Source organism: Anser cygnoides, chromosome 28 (assembly GCF_040182565.1).
Source record: "Anser cygnoides isolate HZ-2024a breed goose chromosome 28, Taihu_goose_T2T_genome, whole genome shotgun sequence".
Classification (NCBI taxonomy): Eukaryota; Metazoa; Chordata; class Aves; order Anseriformes; family Anatidae; genus Anser; species Anser cygnoides.
In genome coordinates, this window is record NC_089900.1 from 3,420,749 (window position 1) to 3,438,237 (window position 17,489).

A 17,489-nucleotide genomic window follows, 5' to 3' on the forward strand; every position below is an offset into this window, starting at 1 on the left:
CACATCCTACTTCTCCAAGTGAGGGACATGCAGTGAAAAGGAGTTCGGGCGTGGTGAGGGGCTGCTGCATCCCAGGTGCCTTCGCTCCCATCTTTTGAAAAAAGCCCAGGCCCAGGACAAGCCTCAAACCCCACCTTCCTGGAAGGGCTCCCAAGAGCAGAGGTGTGTTGGGGCAGGGTGGCAGTAGTGACGTCTCCAGGGCTCCACCTCCTATATTCCATGGGCTTGGTCACCATTTGCAGATGTTCCTGGTGGATTTGTCAGAAACTGCTAGTAAAGAACTGGGCAGAAGGGAGGTGACAGTTTCTCAGGACAAGAAGGGAAATCTCTCGTCTCTCTCCCGACCTGCGCCATCTCCTTACTGCTGACCTCACAGGCCTTCAGATGACACGTGCTGATGTCACAGGGGGATGCACTGCATCACCAGGATATCATCACTGGAGCAGCGCCAGTGCCGGCACTTCCCTGCAAGGCCTGGTCCCTGCTGGGCACTCCTTGGGTGCTCCCCACTGCTGTCCTTCTGTGGCCAGGAGTGGGGGCAGCAGGCAGCAAGGTTGCACTGGGCGACCCTCGCTGACAGGCGGAGGAGCAGGGGCACCTTGCAGAGGAGCTGTGGTTGAGGAGCCAGGGCGGGCATCCATTGTCGTGAGCTGAGGGCCAGCAGCAAGCGAGATGGACGGCTGCTGGAGGGTGACCATCACCTCTGATCTGACTTCCATGTTCCCAGTGCTCCTGCAGCTCTCCTCCAAAGGTGAGGGTGTCAGGAGCCCCTTCCCAAGGGGTGTCCCAGGGGCTGTCAGCTGTCCAGAGCTCCAAGTCCAGGGCTTTGGGAGGAGGCTGGATAGGGCTGATGGCTGCTGCAAGAGCCCTGCCTGAGGGTCCTTCTGGGCTCAGGGGACAATGTGGCAGTCAGGATTCCTGGGTCCTGATGCTAGGGCTGCCCTTATCCCCGGGGCTCCTCTGGCCATGGCTCAGCCTCCTCCTGATGTGGGACAGTCCAGGGCCAGGTTTCCCTGGGAGCTGGTGCCTCTTTGGGATCTGTCTCTGGGAGGAAAGACCTCTGGTGTCCCAGAGACTGGTGTGGCCTGCAGCTCCCCCAGGCCTCTCAGGGATGTGCCAGAAATGCCTGTGTTGGAAATCAAGCCTTCCTCTTCTACTGCTCTCCTTCAGGGGAACCTCTGTTCCTTCTTTTCTGTGCAGCCAGGCTGGCAGAGCATGTTCTGGGTGTTGAGATGCCATCCCTGGGTGGCCACAGTCCTGGTGCTGAACCCTTTCCATGTCCGTTACTGTGGTGGTGTTATCCAGCTAAGCAGGTGAACTCCACGGCAACTGCTCTTTCACGTCCAACCTACAAGGAAAAAGGGGAGAAAATATGATGACAAGAGCTCAGGGGTTGAGGTAGAGCACGAGGTCACCCACCAAATACCATCATGGGCATCAATTATCATCACCGGCAAGACAGACTTAGCAGAGGCAGATTAATAGAATTTATTGCCTATTACCAGTGGACTACAACCATCAGGAACCACAAGCAAACTAAAAACACCATTCCCCCCATCCAGCCTCTTGTAACTCCTTCCCCTGAGTGGTGCAGGGGAATGGGGATTGCAGTCAGTCCATGACGCTTGTCTCCACCGCTCCTTGACAATCCATCTCTGCCCTCTCTGGGTCTCTCCTGCAGGATGCCCTCCTTCCTGAATGGGTCCTGCGTGGGGCCCAAAGGGTTGAGATAATAACAGATATGACCAGATCATGTTAAAATAAAATGGTTACAAGCATTATATCTGCTTCATAGCTGCTGACCACAAGGTGTATTTTTTTATTTATTTTTTAATCTCGGTGTAGTAGTTGTGTTTCGCCTCAGAATTCTGTTAGATAGCACATTACGTACTCGGTGTATTCCCTGTTGTGCTGGGGGCTTTCTGGGGGCTGGTTTATGGTTATTAGTTTACTCTACTGGGTAACACTACCTTATGTTATGATGAAATTGCTGGTCATGAGACTAATCTGGTAGTTGTACTCAGCATTGCTGTCACCTCCATACTTGAGGAACCTTCTCTCGGAAACTGTTCATAATTAACAGTCTCTACCTTTTCTCCTCGTGGAGACAATCTATGGGAGGGATGAGGGGGGACACTTCTTCTCCCCACTTCTTCCCTTTCTCTTTCTCCTTCACCTCCCCCTTTCTCCTCCAGGCTAGGTACAATAGCTCTTCAAAACTTTCAATATCCTTGGGATGTTCAAACCAACTTCTTCTTATTCTTATTTCTCCTGAATGTGTTTCAGGTTTTGTTTAAGGTTAGGGTAACCTATTTCTAGAATGCCACACAGTGATGTGCCTTGAGGCAGGATAATTATGAGTGGCAGGGAATGTTGGAGGATATGGGCGGACACCTAGAACTGTAGGCACCTGCAATGCTTTGTTACTTCACCCATGAACAAGTGCAGAATCCTAAAAAAAATAATCACAGAATGCTTGAAAAAGGAGTGTCATCACTCTGGCAATTCCAAAGAGACAGAAATCACTGCAATGTGCTGGGGCTTGGCCTTTGCTTACTGAGTTGCAATCTACACAACTCCAATCCCTGTGACTGGGCCACAGAACCAACCTGTGCCTGTATCAGTCATACGTATACGTGAGAAAAAAACCACCTTGTTTAGCAATGAAAGAAGCTCCTACTCATACAGGGAAGGAGGAAGAAGAAGATGAGGCAGGCTACTCCCAAGTAGGGCTGTCAGAGGAACAGGTGGATGGAAGAGTGAGATATCATAAAATCATCAGTAAGCACCTGATCACTGTTCCTTGGGGAGCTGTGAGATGTGCGAAAAGATTTCATCCATCATCTAGGCCAGCACATTGTCACCTGGCTGATCTGATACTGGGATAACAGGGCCAGTAGCCTGGAATTAGAGGACAGGGATGCCAAGCCGCTGGATCCCTCCCCAGGGAAGGGGGCGTTGACAAAGCAGTTGGAAAGGGGGCACCCTCACTCTCTTGAGGCAACTCCTGTCAGGTGTAAAGGAAAGGTATCCCTTCAAGGAAGATGTTGTATGTCACCCAGGCAAATGGACCACCAGGGAGAGAGGCAGCCCGTATCTGATGGAATTGGCCATGCTGGAGGTGATTTATGGTGATTTATGCACATTAAACAGTTTTCTACCTTGCCCGGTCCCCAATGGGATCCTTCTGTTGCGGAGTTGCTCACGGTCAAAGTGCCATTAGCTAGCCAAATGGTGCACCAGTGGCAATATGGAACTATCCGAGACTCCCTGATTACCATATATATGCTGCTTCATTACTGGAGAGCCAAGGACTGATCAGCAAAACTCGCTCACCCTTTAATAATCCCATAGGGTCAGTGCAAATGTCTAATGGAGAGCTGCAACTAACAGTGGAGTACTGTGTCTAGAATGAAGTCACACCAGATTCAGTAGGTCATCTATAGTCTTCTCTCCTTACAGTCTTAGCTCTAAGAGCAGTTAAATGATCCCTTACAGTATCTGAATGCTGCTGTCCGATCCCTTCCTGGGATCGTAAGGAACCAGTACCTCCTGGCCAGAACACTCTCCCTGTACCCGTGGATGCACGCCCTAAGGTCCCATGAACTGTTAAGGGTGTAGTTTGCAAAGTAACCACTGATTTTGTCCCCACCCACCACCTGTTGTACCCCTGCAGAGTCCTGCCTCAAGGCACAAAGGGCAGGGAGACCTTGCTGGTGAGAGCTGAGGCCCTGTGGAGATGTCTGAGACACAACAGCCATTACAGCCATGGGGCATGTAGAAAATGAAGAAAATGGTTTAGCTCTCCCTGTGACACATGACTCCTTTTGCTCTGCTGACAGCCTCTGCAGGCTGCCCTGCACAAAAGGAGTAGGGACAGGTTCAGTTGTCCTACATGTGGCATCTGCTGCCATTTCAGTTACCCAAAGGACATATGCCTCCACCACACTCGCAGGGGATCATCCACAAATTTCACCAGATGTTTGCATCTGAACAGCTCCTGCCTGTCCTCCATCTCCACTAAGGAGCTATTGTGGCTCAGTAATTCGCATTAAGCTGCCTATGTTGTGGACACCTGAACTGACGCCAGAGGAATCCAGGGTCCTGTGAATCTGTGGCAGACATGGGAGGGAGCTGAGACCCCTTCCAACCCCAGGAATAACAAGCAGCATGAGATGCCTCGACTGACTCTGCTGACTTCCTTCCTTAAGGGGGGATGAAGGAGATCAGTCCCTGACCATGACTTCATGTCCTAACTGATACTGGGACATGAAGAAGTTATTGTTACAGCTAATTCACTTTTTCCTAGGAGAAATGAGCATGCTAGCAAGAAGTGTGTGTGCCCAGGGGAGGGAGGGAACTCCAGGGATCCCTTCGGGCTGTTTCCCAGCAGGTTCCCCTGCAGCCCCAGGGCCATGGGCAGGGAGCCTGGTGGGGGGCAGAGCAAGGGAGGCCTTGGGCTGGGCCTGTGCTGCTGAGCTGGGCCGGGCTCCTGGGCCCAAGGGGAGCTCCTGGCAAGCGGGCAGCGCTGCAGAGAGCCAGCTCTGCCCAGGAGCAGCTCCTGTGCCCAGCGCAGCAGGGCTGGGGGCACTGCCTGCAGAGACAGAGTGGGTAAAGGCAGGCAGAAGTGGCAGGATGCACAGAGCTCGCTGGGGGAGAACACTTGCCAGCCCTGACCCCGGTAAGTCTCTGGCTGGAGGGCAATGCAGCCGCAGCTCCTGGAGGAAGGAGAAGCCGCGGGTGCAGGCAGGGGTGCCCAGGGCTGTGGTGCAGAGCAGGGTCCCTGCTGTGCCCCAGGGGCTGTGTGCCGGGGCAGGGCCTCTGCCGCCTGCCAGGCTCAGCACTCAGCCTGCGCGGGGAGCTGCCCAGGGCGCTGTGGGGAGAAGCTGCGGGTGGAAGGAGCCCCCCCGGCAGGGCAGGGTCCTGCTTCTGGCGGGAGGCTGCTGCCTGGGGCAGCCTGCTCACAGATCCGCAGCACAACCCAAGGGGGTTTCCTGACCCTTGGTTGTATCCAAGGGGACTTTTCATGAGGAATTTCAAGGCAGGAATTTTCTGCTTTGTTTTCACTTTCCAACACTTACGGGATGGAGAGAGGTTGCAGAATGAAATGGAAAAGTAACTGTGAGGTTTGAACACATCTCTGGGATTCCTGAACTGTAACTTTGATCATCGGAAGGTTTTTGAGGGGGCTGATAAATTGCCTTCAACCTCCATTTTGTTCATGGACAGGTTCAGCATCAAGTTTGCTGAACCCATCAGTGCTTTCTGACATGTTGTTTTACACCTTCAAAGATGCACGTGCCCCTAGCTGGTGCCCTGCATACAGGCAAGTTTCTGAAGGGCAAAGCTTACTGCACAGGGATTGGGTTGGGGCTGTGAGCAAAAACAGGACTAAGATATGAGACAGGGAAACCTGGAAATAAAACCTCCAGGGATACGATCAAGGAATGATAAGCAATTAAAACCAAAAATGTTGTCAGAAGGAGAATTCATCAGAAACGACCATATTTTTTTTCGAATCAGTGCAGAGCCCTTCCTCTGAGCAAGTCCCCTTGTCTCCTCTCCCACCCAGGAAAACCCCTGCCCTGGTGGCCGTGGCTCCAAGGCATGAAGCACGTCCTCTGCAGCCACACCTCCAGCAGAGCAGAGGCGCATCTCTCCAGCCATGTGCCCATTTTCCTTTGTGGTGCAGGGGGGCTGCCTAGGATCACGGGCAATGCATTCTGTGAGGCTGGGGAATGAGTTGACTTTCCCTTAATGAGACATTGTCATTAGGACACTTGGCTATCTCCTTGAGGTGTCCTTTCAAGTGGTGAGCTGCCCTGCAGGATGCAAATATTTTCCATAGCATCTTCATGTTATTTGAAAGCCCAGGAAAGAAGCAGAGAGATGCTGCATGCAAGGACATGCCGTTGGGTTGGTGAAATGAGTGATAGGTGTCCTTGGCTAGAGTTGTGATGCTGAGACCTTGCTCAGGTACCTAGAGAAAGGCTGGGCACTCAGTGACTGGCAGTGGATTCCTTTGCTCTCAGCAGTGTCTGGCAACTTTTCAGGTAACAGAAATGTGATTGCTGTCCAAAAGCTGCAGGTTCAGGGCAGTTGGGAACAAGTCCAGCCAGCTCCCTCACTCTGCTCTGAGCCACAGGGAATCCCTTTGCCTCTCAGGTCTCAAAACCATTCCCTGTGAGTGCAGCAGAAATGCTCAGGATTTCTGACTTCAGAGAACACTGCTTCAACATGAAGAGGGGGAAAAGGGTATGTAGAAAAAAAATGTCTCTAAAACTCCTTTCTGCCAACTTCATTCTTGTCCTGGTTCCAGTTAGGACAGAGTTAATTTTTCCTCATAGTAGCTGGTAGGGTGCTATGTTTTGGATTAGGATGAGAAGAGCGCTGATAACATGCTGATGTTTTAATTGTTGCAGAGCAGTGTTTACACCAGGCCAAGGACTTTTCGGCTTCTCGCTCTGTCCTGCCAGCGAGCAGGCTGGGGGTGCAGCAGGAGCTGGGAGGGGACAGACCCAGGACAGCTGACCCCAACTGGCCAAAGGGGTATTCCATACCATCTGACGTCATGCTAAACAATATATAGGGGTGGCTGGCCGGGGTGGGGGGGCCGGCTGCTCAGGGATAGGCTGGGCATCGGTCAGCGGGTGGTGAGCAATTGCATTGTGCATCACTTGTTTCTTACACATTATTATTATTAATACTATTATCATTATCACTATTATTATTATTGTTATTATTATATTCCTGTTTTAATAAACTGTCTTTATCTCAACTCACAGGCTTCACTTTCCCGTTTCTCTCCCCCATCCCAGAGAGGGAGGGGGGAGGGTAAGCGAACGGCTGTGTGGTGTTTAGCTGCCAGCCGGGTTAAACCACAACAATTCTGTAGCACTGTGAATGCAGATGCTGACATGGCCTTCTGTGTAAGAAAGGATTTCATCTGAAAAAAATCTGAAAATAAAACTTTGCCCAGCTGTCATGTTCCTGTGCACTCACTGCTCTGAGTCAGGACTGATTCCCTCAAGAGTCCAGGAGCAGAGGTCCCTGCTTCTCACGGCACACTGAACTTTAGAAATGAAGCTTATGTCATGAAGTTGAATGACATTTTTCAACAAAGAAAGAAGAACCATTTGAGTCTGGCAGGGGGAGGGTCTACAAGGAATGGCATAGGCTTAACTCAGAGAAGACTCCCCTGACTTGTCATGCTGTTTTCCGACCTGTCCAGATCTCCATACCCAGAGGCAGCACCAGATGTCCAACAGCAGCTCCATCACCGAGTTCCTCCTCCTGCCATTCGCAGACATGCAGGAGCTGCGGCTCCTGCACTTCGCGCTCTTCCTGGGCATCTACCTGGCTGCCCTCCTGGGCAACGGCCTCATCCTCACCGCCGTAGCCTGCGACCACCGCCTCCACACCCCCATGTACTTCTTCCTCCTCAACCTCGCCCTCCTCGACCTGGGCTGCATCTCCACCACTCTCCCCAAAGCCATGGCCAATTCCCTCTGGGACACCAGGGCCATTTCCTATGCAGGATGTGCTGCACAGGTCTTTTTGTTCCTCTTCTTCATATCAGCAGAATTTTATGTTCTCACCGTCATGTCCTATGACCACTACGTTGCCATCTGCAAGCCCCTGCACTACGGGACCCTCCTGGGCAGCAGAGCTTGTGCCCAGATGGCAGCAGCTGCCTGGGGCAGTGGGGTTCTCTATGCTCTGCTGCACACCGCCAATACATTTTCCCTGCCCCTCTGCCAAGGCAATGCTGTGGACCAGTTCTTCTGTGAAATTCCTCAGATCCTCAAGCTCTCCTGCACTGACTCCTATCTCAGGGAAGCTGGATTTCTCATGTTCAGTGCTTTTTTGGGGTTTGGATGTTTTTCTTTCATTGTGGTGTCCTATGTACAGATCTTCATGGCAGTGCTGAGGATGCCCTCTGAGCAGGGCCGGCACAAAGCCTTTTCCACGTGCCTCCCTCACCTGACTGTGGTCACCCTGTTTATCAGCATGGCCATATTTGCCTACCTGAAGCCCCCCTCCATCTCCTCCCCATCCCTAGACATGGCAGTTGCAATTCTGTATTCAGCAGTTCCCCCAGCAGTGAACCCCCTCATCTACAGTGTGAGGATTGAAGCACTAAAGGATGCTATTTTGAAAGTGTTTTTAATTATATTTTTTAGGAATCATAAAGTTCCCGTATCTCTCCACAGGTGACTCTCAATATATCCCATTCCAGCCTTGTGCTTTGTTCTTTTCCATTATTTTTTCTTGTTTCCATATTTCATTATTTTAATTTCATTATTTTTAACTGTTTGTTCTTCTGCTGTTCTCCCCTCCACCCCACCCCCCCCCCAAAATATATATTCACTCCTCCCACTGCTATTGCTGAATGAACCTGCATTGTCTCAGCAGAAGCTTGGATAAAAGTCAGTCTCAAAGTGTGTAGCAGTGCAGACTGTCTCATAGCAACATAATTGCTTTCTCTATATAATAAATGGGATTTTTTCACTTCCTGAAGGCTGGGCTTTTCTTTCAAAGCTCAGCAGAGCTGGCATCAACCAAAAGGAAAGTATAAAATCCCAGGTGGGAACTGGTCCTGGAAATGTCTGGCTCCTTCCTCATGCTATGATCTGTGTCTGCACTAGAGGAACAACCAGCCCTGTCACCCATGCCCAGACCCTACAGACTCTAGAGTGGGGCTGTCAGCGAGCCCCTGTGTGAGACGTAGCAAGGGCTGGTCTGGGGCCTGGCACTGGGAAAAGCAGCCAGACCAGGAGGGCTGTGGGGGGACAAGGCACCAAGCTCTGTTGTGGGGACCGTGCCAGGGGGGTTGTTTCCCTGGCCCTGATGCCCTCTGCCCCAAGCAGTGCCGACACAGAGGGGACATGGGGCTGTGAGTGGGGCAGTGATGCTGGGCCAGCCCAGAGACAGGCCTGTGGACAGGAGCCACAGCACTGCAGCAAGTTCTCACACGGCCACCACCCCCAAACTACTGCCAGGCCCCAGGTCCCAGCCAGGCCGGCCTCTCCCCTCAGTCACAGCCATGGCTGCAGGGACCAGGAGACACCTGGGGCAGGATGTGTGGGTGGGCAGCACCAGCCCCAGTGCTCCTGGCAGCCCCTCTGCAGCCAGAGCAGCTCCCAAAGGTCAGGACGGGCCTCAGTGCTGCCCACAGGGCTGGGGGGCTCTGGGGGCTGCAGGCACTGGCAGCACCTGCTGGGAGACCCCAGAGCCAGGGCTGAGCGTCAGTGCCCGGCACCACAGCTCACAGTGCCTCCTGTCCCGTGTCCTGACCTCTCTCAGGAGCACCGCTGGATGTGTTATTCCCTGCCTGGGTGTGGAAAGGAGCTGCTGGAGGGCTTCACTGGTGATCTCTGTAGCCCCTGGCTCTGGCCCCACATCAGCTCACAATTACTGCCACTGTCCCTCTGCACTGGCTGTTGGGTTTCTCACGTGCCCTCCTCTGATCTCATGCAGTGCATCTCTTCCTGGAGCAGGCCCTCACAGCCTGCTTGCAGAGTCCCAGGGGATCCTGGTGAGGCTGTGCTTCAAGAGCAGGCTGGGATTGCCCTTGGTCTGAGTAGGTGTGGTGATCTGGCAGGGGCACAAGTTGGGGCAGAGAAGATAGAAAAAGCAGAAAGATATCAAATGAAAGGAGGAAAAAAAATCACCTCTGGGCATGAGAGGTGAACCAAGCACTGACCAACGTGATCTAGCTGCCAAGTTATCCCAGCTGAGGGCAGGCCAAGGTACAGGCCTCCAAAGGTTCTTCCAATTCATAATCCTCAAGGAAGAAGGAGCTGGTCAGTGGAGTCTGGACCTGGGAATACTGCTGTGGGTTGAGACACTGCCTGCTTTTGTAATCTCTGCTCATCAGGGTTACCTAGTGAGTGAGGTCATCCTAAAAGCAAACTCTGTTCCATGGGCACCAGGACTCAGACTGGTTTGAGGTACCACGGAAAAGTTTCCAGAAACACTGTCAGGTATCATAGAATGACAGAATGTTTGAGGTTGGAAGGGAGCTCTGGAGATTGCCTAGGCCAACCCCTTTGCTCAAACAGGATCAGCCTGAGCAGGTTGCCCAGGTCCATGTCCAAATGGGTTCTGAATACCTCCAGGGATGGAGGCTCCACAACTTCCCTGAGCAACCACAAGCCTCCACGATCTGAGGACATCTTTTAGTGGAAGGCAGTCAGGTTTGTTAAACACATTTTCCGCTTTATAAATTCCTACTTACTCCTCCCAGTCGTGTTCTTAACCACCACTTCTTTGGAATCCAGTTTGCCCAAGGGTTCCCTAACAAGTTCCTCCACCTCACAAAGTACGACTTCCCTGCTTCAGGCTTTTTTTGTTCTGATCTCAAGGACTTGCCGTTCCAGAGGCCAAGGTAGGAAAGAATGCGGCAAAGAGGACAGTGAGCAGTGCCTCAGCCTTCTCTATGTCCTCTGCCACCTGGGCCTTCTCTGTATTTAGCAGTGAGTCTGCATTTTATCCAGCCTTCCATTCAATGCTGATGTCCTTGTAGAAGTCCTTCTTGTTGTTCTTCACGTCCTTTGCCAGATTCAACTCCAGGAGGGCTTTGGCTGTCCTAACAATATCTTTGCATGCTCATCAATTTAGCATTGATGCCCTCCAGAAACCCGTTAGATGGCTTGTGCTCTGTTGTACTGGTATTCTAGCAGAAATCTGAGTGTTTCAACTTCCCCCGTGAGGACCATTTCCTGCAAACTTGAGGCATTTTCCAGTTGTCTGAGGAAGGCCATACCTGCTGCTTCTTCCTTACAGGAGGTCTCTAGGTGACACCAACTACAAGGTCACCCATGTTCGTGTGCCTGCTATTCCAGACCCATGAATTCTCATCACCAAAACCACGGCAAAGCTCCTTATGTTGCCGCTGCTCTCCCCCTGAAAGGTCTGCTCTCCCTCCATGCCTTACAATCCTCTCCACCCCTGGACGCACCCCTGTTGTGGGCTGTTACACCATCTCTGCTATCCAAAATGAGAGCTCTGTAACCACACACAGACCTCTGGTTCTTCCTCTTGTTCTACGCACTATACACATCAGTGCCCTGGCACTTCAGGGAGATGCCCAGGAATTCCAGTTTCCCAAAAGGGATATCACTGGCTGTCAAGCTGGTAAGTCTCAAGAAACTCTTGGTGAATCCATGCTGACTCCTGATCACTTTGTTATCCTCCGTGTGCTTGGAAATGTTTTCCATGTTTAGCTACCCCATCCGATTCCCGGGAACTGAGGAAAGGCTGTCTGGGCTATAGTTTCCAGGGTCTTTCATCTTGCATTCCTTTAAGACAGGGGTCACATTTGCTTTCCTCAGCTGTGCCCTGGGCCTTAAAAAGGAGTCTCAGGGGAGACCTTACCGTGCTTTACAATCACCTTAAAAAGACTATAGTGAAGTGGGGATCAGTCTCTTCTCAAAGTACCAAGTGATAAGACAAGAGGAAATAGCCTTAAGTTGTGCCAGGAGACCAAGTGATAAGACAAGAGGAAATAGCCTTAAGTTGTGCCAGGAGAGGTTTAGGTTTGATATTCAGAATAATTTCTTCTCTGAAAGAGTTATGAAGTATTGGAACAGGCTGCCAGGGGAAGTAGTTGAGTCATCATCCTTGGAGGTCATTAAAAAACATGAAGATGTAGGGCTTTGTGACATGTTTTAATGGTGGACATGGCAGTGCTAGGTCAAAGGTTGGACTGGATAATCTTAGAGGTCGTTTCCAACCTAAATGATTCTGTGATTTGCTGATAATTCTGTGCTCCGGGCTTCTGGGTGTTGGAGTCTGCCACTTGTGCCATAAAGATTTGGCTGGTTCATAAACAGGAAGGATGTGTGAGGGAATTCCTAGCACAGGTGTGGCCGCTGCTTGACAGCAAAGAGATAAAAGCAGGATGTGTCCAACCTCTCTAACCTTCATTGCTCTCTGCTCTGCTTAGACCTGAGATGTAAAGGTGAAATGTGCCAATATGCGCATGTCCTGGGAACATAATCTCCCTTTCAAGTGTTGGGAAGAAATATATTTTTGGAGAGAGTTACATTTTTTTTTCTTCACATAAAGGGGGAGAAAGTGTCATAACTCACTGCTCCATGTACATCACCTTTTAAAAAAATGATGATAACTTGTAGACAAGCATAAAAAATTCTGAAATTGAAGTCTTCTTACAAATTTATTACATTAAGGAATTTTCCACATACATTTCAGTTTGGCCTACAATGTCCTTCAGGGCTTGATTCAGTTGCCCACAAAGATGTTGCTGCTGCCTCAAGGATACCCTGGAATAGCTGAAGCACCCATTTGGGGCTATGAGATATGACACAGGACCTTCTGTCTTTAAAAAAACATTTTCAGAGTCCCTTAGAAGACATTCAGAATTAATATCAGTTGGAGGTCGCTGATATCATTTTATCTGTAGGAGGACAACTAAAAAAAAAAAAAAAAAGGCAGAAAGAAGAGATTCTTTCCTAGAAGGTTGTTTATTATTATTATTATTATTAAATTCTTTCCCTTTAAGAAGACTCCTGGCATCTCCCTAATTAACCCATAAGAATTGAAGACTTCAGGAGAATTATGCCCAGAGTCTTGGCTTCTGAGGGAGTTTTGCATGTTGATTGGCCTTCTGCTGCCAAGTTCCTGAACTGCAGAACCAGAAAGCTGGAGCAAGCCTCTGAAGAAGTAAAAGACGAGCAAGCCTCTGAAGAAGTAAAAGACAAGCAAGCCTCCAACTGTTTGAGGGTGTTGGCCAGCTCCACTGAGGGCCATCCCTGAAGAGACCACGATGGGAACAAGTGGACAAGGTGCCTGTCCCTGGGAGATGGTGAAGGAGGAAATCAGAGGCACTGGTTACAGGTGGAAAATCAAGTGGGGATGTGGCTCTGAAAGCCCTTGATGTGTTTCACCAAGGGGGATGGCCAAGGCCTGAGCGCATCCCCTGGAAAGGGGCATCCTGCACTTCCTGGGCTGCTCGGGGCTCTGGCAGGGGCAGTGTGATGTGGGGGTGTGCAATTCCGAGTGCAGGACATTGGTAGGACACTTGCCAGGCTCTGTGGGGTTGAGGAGCTAACAAGGCCCAGGGGCTGTAAGGGACCGGTGTCCTCTGCTGGGCCTCAGAGGAAGAGGCTGCAGCTGTAGCCCTAAAGACACCGGTTCCACTGGGGGGCTCCAGCCCCACAGTGGCCCTCCGCCATGCCCCTCCACATCATGTCGTACATTTTCCTGTATCTGTGCTTGCATCCCTGCAGAATTTTACCGCACACTCACATTCCCACCTCCCTCTGACCCCATGATTGCCAAAGCTCTCCTAATTTCTCTCCATCCTTACTAGCTTTGGCTTCAAACACAAACCTGTGTTTTCCTGAGGATTTCCCAATACCTGTGGTTTCCCCACGACACATCAGGCTTCTTCCAAAGCCTCACCCTATTGGAACTCTATCAGCCAGTATGTCCCAGCCCCACAGTTGCCTGAATTGTCATTGGATTGAATCTCTACATTGCCGCCCTGAACTCGACATAATCCCCCGGCAAACATGCAATTTCCTTCTTTTGAAAACCAAGCATGGCCTTGGCGCACACAAGCACCTCCCTGGATCAGCATGGGGAGGTGCTTATGCGTACCAAGGCTGTGATGGGTGACACAGAGTGATGCTTGGGGATCCTGGGGATCTACCTCTCCTACCCCAGGGAGAAGTTACGGTACTCCAGAGAGGTCTCTGCATGCTTCACAGAGGTGCTTTTTGAACGACCGAGATGCTGAAAGAACTTGCTTGGGAGCTCTGGAGGGACGTCCGAGTACCTTGGGATGTGCTTGGGTTCCCTGGGGAGATGTTTCAATAATGCTGCAGTGGGGTGCCTGAGTGCTGCGGGGAGATGCGTGGGTCCTCCAGGAAGATGCTTGCGTTCTCGTGGGGTTATGCTTGTGTGCCTCAGGGAAATAGCTGCGTTCCTGGGGAGATGCTTTGCTGCTGCTGGGGAATCGTAGAATCACAGAATATCCCGAGTTGGAAGGGACCCATAAGGATGATCAAGTGCAACCCCTGGCACCGCACAGGTCTACCCAAAATGCTTGGGTCCTTAAAAGGGTCACGTTTGGATGCCCTGCAATGACGCTTGGGTGCTCCAGAGAGATGTCTGGCTGAGCCAGGCAGAACCTTGTGAGCTCAGGGTGATGTTGGGATCTCCTGGAAGGTGCTGGAATGCCCTTGGATGATGCCTCACAGGTAGAATGTAGTGCTTAGGTGTCCTGGGGAGATGCTTGTCTACTCCAACACAAGGCTTGTGTGCCCTGGGGAAAATCTCGGTGATTTCAAGAGGTGCTTATGTTCCTTGGCGAGAGGCTTGGGTGTCGTGGAGAGTGCTCCAGGAAGGTGCTTGTATTCCCAAGGGAGACTGGTTCTTTCCCTAGGGAGGTTCATGTCTTCTCTAGGGAGGTGCCTGAATGCTCCTTGGACATGCTCGTGTACTCTGGGGAGCTGCTTGGGTACTCCTAGTACAATAGTTGGGTGCTCCGGGGAGATGCTTGGCTGCTCCCAAGATGGGGACTGGTTGGGGAATGTTTGGCTGCACCTTAGAGCACAAAAATCTATCCCCTAATCACACAAAGTTCTGCCCCAGGCACCCAAGCATCTCCCTGCAGCACAGAAGCACCCCCCTGCAACACCCAAGCACCTCATTGCACCTCCCACAGGAACCTTCCCACCACAGTCCTACATCTGACTGGAGAACCCAAGCATCTCCCCAGGGCACCAAAACACCACCTGGGGCACACAAAGATCTCACTGGACATGGGAAGCACCTCCCTTGGCACCCAAGAGCTTCCGAGGGCTGCACAAGTACCTACCAGGGTCATTCAAGTACGTCCCCATGCTCATGCACGCATCCCCCAGGGGACACAGACACCAAAGAGCAGGAACCAAGCATCTCCCCACAGCACTCCAGCATCTCCCTGGAGCCAAGCATCACACAAAAAGCACCCAACCATCTCCCTGGAGCACCCAAAATCCTCCCTGCAGAAACAAAGCTTTACCCTGGATCAAACTAGCCTCTCCCTTGGGCACACAAGCACATCTCCTAGGGTACACAAGCATCCCCAAAGAGCACTCAAGCATTTCTCTGGAGGCACCAAGAAACAGCCAGGATCACCAATCCATCTTCCTGAGACATCCAAAAGAATCTCTGCATCACCCAGCTGTCTTCTTGGAGAAACCAAGCATCTCCCTGCACACCCAGGGAGCATCTGGACACAGCAGCTAAGAAGCCTGGGGAGCACCCAGATTCTTCCTGGCATAGCCAAGAACTTCCATCGAGCAAGAAAGCAGCTCCTGAGTCCCGCGGGCATCTGCTGAGGCACCCAGGCATCATCTCCGCACCGGGATGAACACACAAGCATCTCCTCCCCACAGCGGTTCCTGGGCCATTCAGGCTCGCACTGCACTTCAGCCCCTGCTCCATCGCGCACTCACCTCCCTGTCCTGCCCTGCTCTGCCCTCTGCTGCCTGCTGCCAGGGGCTTCCATCCCGACTGGGGCCTGCCCGCAACCAGGGGCCTTTTATCCCGACTGGGCTGCCGTGTCACGGCCCCATTGTGACGCCTGGGTGACACAGCCACCGCTGCCCCGCTGCCCATTGTGACGCCTGGCTGACACATTTCCTGCGTCCCATTTCCCTGGGACAGCCAAACACCTTGCTGGGGAACGCAATCACCTCCCTTGAAGAGCAAAGATCTCCCTGGGGGACCCAAGCATTTTCCCAGGGCGTGCTGGCATCTCCTCAGGGCGTTCAAGCACATTCCAGGAGCACACAGTCTTCTCCTGGAGGCACCCAAGAACATTCCCAGAGCACCCAAGCATCGCTTTGGAGCAAGAAAGCACAACACAGGGGCACCCAGGCATGTCTCGAAAGCACCCAAGCATCTCCTTCGTGCAATCTAGCATCTCCTCAGGGTACACAAGCACCTCCAGGGGCATCCAGCTATCTTCCTGGGGACCCCCAGCACTTCCCTGTGGTCCACAAGCACTTCCCAGGCGGACACAAGCTTGTTTCCAGTAAACCAATGCTTCTCACCTGAGGAAACACACATATCCCCACAGCACCCACGCATCGTTCTCCAGCGCTCAGCGCTCTCGTTGGAGCATGCAAGCACCTCAGCGGGGCAAACAAACACCTTCTCAGGGAACTCAACAACACTCTTGGAGCGCTCAAGCACCTCCCTGGAGCACACAAACTGCTCTCTGCAGTACTCATGCACATCCTGGGGCACCCAAGTGGCCCCAGAGCAATAGAGCATCTTCCTAGAGAGCCCGAAGACATTCCCAGGGCACACAAGCATCTACCCGGGGTACATAAGCATAGCCCTGGGCCACAAGAAAAGCCTCCCTGGAGCACACAAAGTTATCCCCTAATCACACAAAGTTCTGCCCAATCACCCAAGCATCTCCCTGCAGCACAGAAGCACCTGCCTGCAACACCCAAGCACCTCATTGGAGTGCCCAAGATTCTTCCCACAGCACTCGTGCATCTGAGTGGAGAACGCAAGCATCTCCCCAGGGCTCCACAACACCACCTGGGGCACACAAACATCTCACTGGACATGGGAAGCACCTCCGTTGGCACCCAAGAGCTTCTGTGGGATGCACACGCTCCTGCCAGCCATCAGCCGAGGGGACGCCAGCATTTTCCATCTGGCACCCAAGCATCTCCCTGGTCACCCAAGCATCTTCCTGGACATCCCAGGATCTCCCCGGGGCAAACGGGCATCAATCCACGTCACCCCTACACTTTCCGAAAGCCCCAAGGCTCCTCCCTTGCTCATTACATACTCTGTCCACGGGGCACACAAGCACTATCTTGGAGCACCAAAGAATCTCCCCAGGACACCCAAACACCTCCCTTGAATATGCAGACGCCTCCATGAGGAACCCAAGCATCTCCCCAGGGCACCCAAACATCTGCCTGGAGCACCAACACACCTCCCGACACAACACCAGCATCTCACTGCAGCACCGAAGCATCTCCCCTGGGAACCCAAGCACCTCCTGAGGCACACACCCATCTCCCCAGGGCTGCTCAGTGTCTGGGTGACACCAAGCATCCCCCTGCAACATGCAATTCCCTCCTTTTGGAAACCGAGCATGGCCTTGGCGCACACAAGCACCTCCCGGGATCAGCCCTGCAGAGCCTTGGAGGAGACAAGAAGCTCCCTGGGCACACCAGGCTCTTCCCAGGGCACTCAAGCACCTCCCTGGAGCACCCTGGAATCTCCATTTCAACCTTGGTTGCCCTGGGACATGCCTGGGTGCTCCACGAACATGCCTAATATCTAATGGAAATGAATGCTCTGGTAGTTTAAGACCGTCTCCTAGAAGATGCTTGAGTGCTCCAGAATGGGGCTTGCATGGCATGGGGAGATGCTTCAGTGCTCAAAGTGAGAGCTTGCGTTCTAGGGTTATGTGCTTGGGTGCCCTGGGACGCTTTCCCTTTTTT

The 17,489-nt window shown here is 52.2% G+C and overlaps 1 protein-coding gene across 1 annotated transcript; it reads left to right on the forward strand.

Moving 5' to 3' along the window:
• The first annotated feature begins 7,091 nt into the window (after window positions 1-7,091).
• On the forward strand, window positions 7,092-9,097 carry LOC136787325 (olfactory receptor 14C36-like). Its single transcript, XM_066984485.1, has one exon. The coding sequence runs from the start codon at window positions 7,258-7,260 to the stop codon at window positions 8,215-8,217; it is 960 nt and encodes a 319-aa protein (XP_066840586.1). The 5' UTR covers window positions 7,092-7,257; the 3' UTR covers window positions 8,218-9,097.
• The last annotated feature ends 8,392 nt before the right edge of the window (window positions 9,098-17,489 follow it).

Bases quoted from the DNA above. Each gene is read 5' to 3' on its own strand.
- LOC136787325 (XM_066984485.1), top strand. From the start codon at position 7,258: ATGTCCAACAGCAGCTCCATCACCGAGTTCCTCCTCCTGCCATTCGCA.